The sequence below is a fragment of the Meleagris gallopavo genome, chromosome 6 (genome assembly GCF_000146605.3).
Source record: "Meleagris gallopavo isolate NT-WF06-2002-E0010 breed Aviagen turkey brand Nicholas breeding stock chromosome 6, Turkey_5.1, whole genome shotgun sequence".
In the NCBI taxonomy this organism is placed as follows: Eukaryota; Metazoa; Chordata; class Aves; order Galliformes; family Phasianidae; genus Meleagris; species Meleagris gallopavo.
In genome coordinates, this window is record NC_015016.2 from 20,183,541 (window position 1) to 20,184,448 (window position 908).

Below are 908 nucleotides of genomic sequence, written 5' to 3' on the forward strand. Positions count from 1 at the left end.
GCCTCGCAGCCGCGGGACCCTCCTGCGGTATAAATACGGCGGAGCGGGGCTTGATTAATTTAGCATCCCGGGCAGCAGGTTTCTGCTAAGTTTGGAGTTACTCCTCGCGACTGTATGCCTGCGTCCTGCAGGTAATAGCCAACCACGTCCGGGGGCTCTGCAACACAAGGAGTCTGCATGTCTAGCAAGTAGACATGCTCAGCTTTGTGGATACGCGGATTTTGTTGCTGCTCGCAGTAACTTCATACCTAGCAACAAGCCAACGTAAGTGCTTTCCGCTTGTTCGTGGCATGGGTGGCGGCAGGGGGTGGCTGTCCCGCTCTGCGCGCTCCGGAGACCCTCTCTAAAGCTGCCACCTCCGTCTCAGAGCGGCGCCTCTAGTTCAGAACTACCAACGGATGGCAAAAGGCCAACGAGATATAACACTCCCCCTCCCCCAAAAAAACAAAAAAAAAAAACGAGAAAGAAAGAAAAAAGAAAGAAACAGAAGACGCGCTCGCATCCCAAGGAGCACGCAAAGCCCTCTCCCAGGTGCAGAGGCATAAAGTCCAGGAGCAGAGTGCTGGCCGGGATGCACCCACTCCGCGCTCCCCGGACCGGGCGCGGCTCTCCCCGTCCCTCCGCCGCCTTGTGCCGCGCCGCCGCGCGCTATGGCGCCGCCTGCCGGCCGAGCGCGGAGCGGCCGCGGGGCCAGCTCCCAAGGACGGGGGTTCTCGCTGTCCTCGGGGGTCTCCTGAGAGGGGAAGGCGTTACGAGGCAGGAGAGGAGAGGACGAGCAGGGATATCAGCTCTAGTGGGAGATTTTAAAGGGTTCCACTCCCTGGCACGAGGATTTGGTCCTCCCGCGCTTTGCTGTGGGAGAAGGGCAGTCCCTCTGCACGTACAGTATAGGAGAGAGTCTCCCCCCC

At 60.0% G+C, this 908-nt stretch overlaps 1 protein-coding gene across 1 annotated transcript in view; it reads left to right on the forward strand.

The window, feature by feature from the left end:
* The window catches only part of LOC104911464 (collagen alpha-2(I) chain-like), an 18,518-nt gene extending 18,137 nt beyond the window's left edge, over positions 1–381 (forward strand). Inside the window, exon 26 of the mRNA XM_010712677.3 lies at positions 253–381. Within this exon, the coding sequence (XP_010710979.1) occupies positions 253–381 (129 nt within the window). The remainder of the gene's footprint in view (positions 1–252) is intronic.
* Positions 382–908: the final 527 nt, after the last annotated feature.